The sequence below is a fragment of the Myotis davidii genome, unplaced genomic scaffold (assembly GCF_000327345.1).
Source record: "Myotis davidii unplaced genomic scaffold, ASM32734v1 scaffold2584, whole genome shotgun sequence".
NCBI lineage: Eukaryota > Metazoa > Chordata > Mammalia > Chiroptera > Vespertilionidae > Myotis > Myotis davidii.
The window spans coordinates 48,994-50,286 of NW_006295103.1; the positions used below are offsets into that span (position 1 = coordinate 48,994).

General features: G+C 54.1%; 1 protein-coding gene across 1 annotated transcript in view; it reads left to right on the forward strand.

The window, feature by feature from the left end:
* LOC102774591 (ADAMTS-like protein 3) overlaps positions 1-1,293 on the forward strand; it is a 42,769-nt gene that overhangs the window by 6,509 nt on the left and 34,967 nt on the right. The window contains 2 exon segments of the mRNA XM_015567794.1: positions 176-221; positions 1,051-1,287. Coding sequence (XP_015423280.1) covers positions 176-221; positions 1,051-1,287 — 283 coding nt within the window.

A 1,293-nucleotide genomic window follows, 5' to 3' on the forward strand; every position in this document is an offset into this window, starting at 1 on the left:
TGGTTCATAGGTTGATCCTGAACCACTGAGCCACACCGGCCGTGCAAGAATTCCCTCTGTTTAAATCTGTTCTACCACAGGCCTTGTTTGGGGGTTTTTTGTTTGTTTTTTTTCTGCTTGCTATGAACATGAAATCATTGTTATCTCTCCTTCCCACCCCACCTTTTCCCTTTAGGAATTGTGAGGGGCAGAATATCCGCTACAAGACGTGCAGCAACCATGTAAGTTCTGTCATAAAAATACAGAATCGAGTAAAATCTTTTCATGTTTGCAGTTACAGTGTTGTAATGTCCACCGTGAAGCTCGCAGCCTCCCGGTCCCTTTGTGGAAATTTTGAATCATTGTTTAATCGGCAACAGGTTAAAACAATTCCATGATGCCACATTTCTGAGCTAATGTGGTATTTCATAATTTCTGAATTCCTAGAAATAATACCTAAGAGTAATTCCTAGAAATAATACCTGAGAGTTCAAAGGATATTTTCCCATTGGTTTTTAGAGAGAGCGAAAGAGAGAGGGAGAGACAGAGAGAAACACTGATGTGAGAGAAACACGTCAATGGGTTGCCTCCTGCACGCACCCGGACCAGAGTCCCTGGCCCGGGAAGAGCCTGCAACCGAGGTACGTGCCCTTGACTGGAATCGCACCTGGCACCCTTCAGTCCGCAGGCCGACGCTCTGTCCACTGAGCCACACCGGCCAGGGCTCCTATTGATTTTTAGAGAGAGTGGAAGGGAGAGGGAGTGACGCAGAGAAACATTGATGTGAGGGACACATATCTATGGATTGCCTCCCACACAAGCCCCCACCAGGCCAGGGAGTGAGCCTGCAACGGAGGTACATGCCCTTGACCGGAATCGAACCCGGGATCCTTCGGTCAGCAGGCTGACGCTCTACCCACTGGGCCACACTGGCTGGGGCTACGGATTCCGTTTTGAATGTTGAGAAGGAAGGCGGTGGCTCCCGGAGAGAGGCGTTGGCGGGGAGGGTGGTCGCATGGGACGCGGGTCCACGTGTCCAGCCTCCCATGGACCCTTGACCTCTCCCGCCAGGACTGCCCGCCGGACGCCGAGGACTTCCGAGCCCAGCAGTGCTCCGCCTACAACGACGTGCAGTACCAGGGCCGCTACTACGAGTGGCTGCCGCGGTACAACGACCCCGCCGCGCCCTGCGCGCTCAAGTGCCACGCGCGCGGCCAGACCCTGGTGGTGGAGCTGGCGCCCAAGGTGCTGGACGGGACGCGTTGCCATAGCGACTCCCTGGACATGTGCATCAGCGGCATCTGCCAGGTAAGC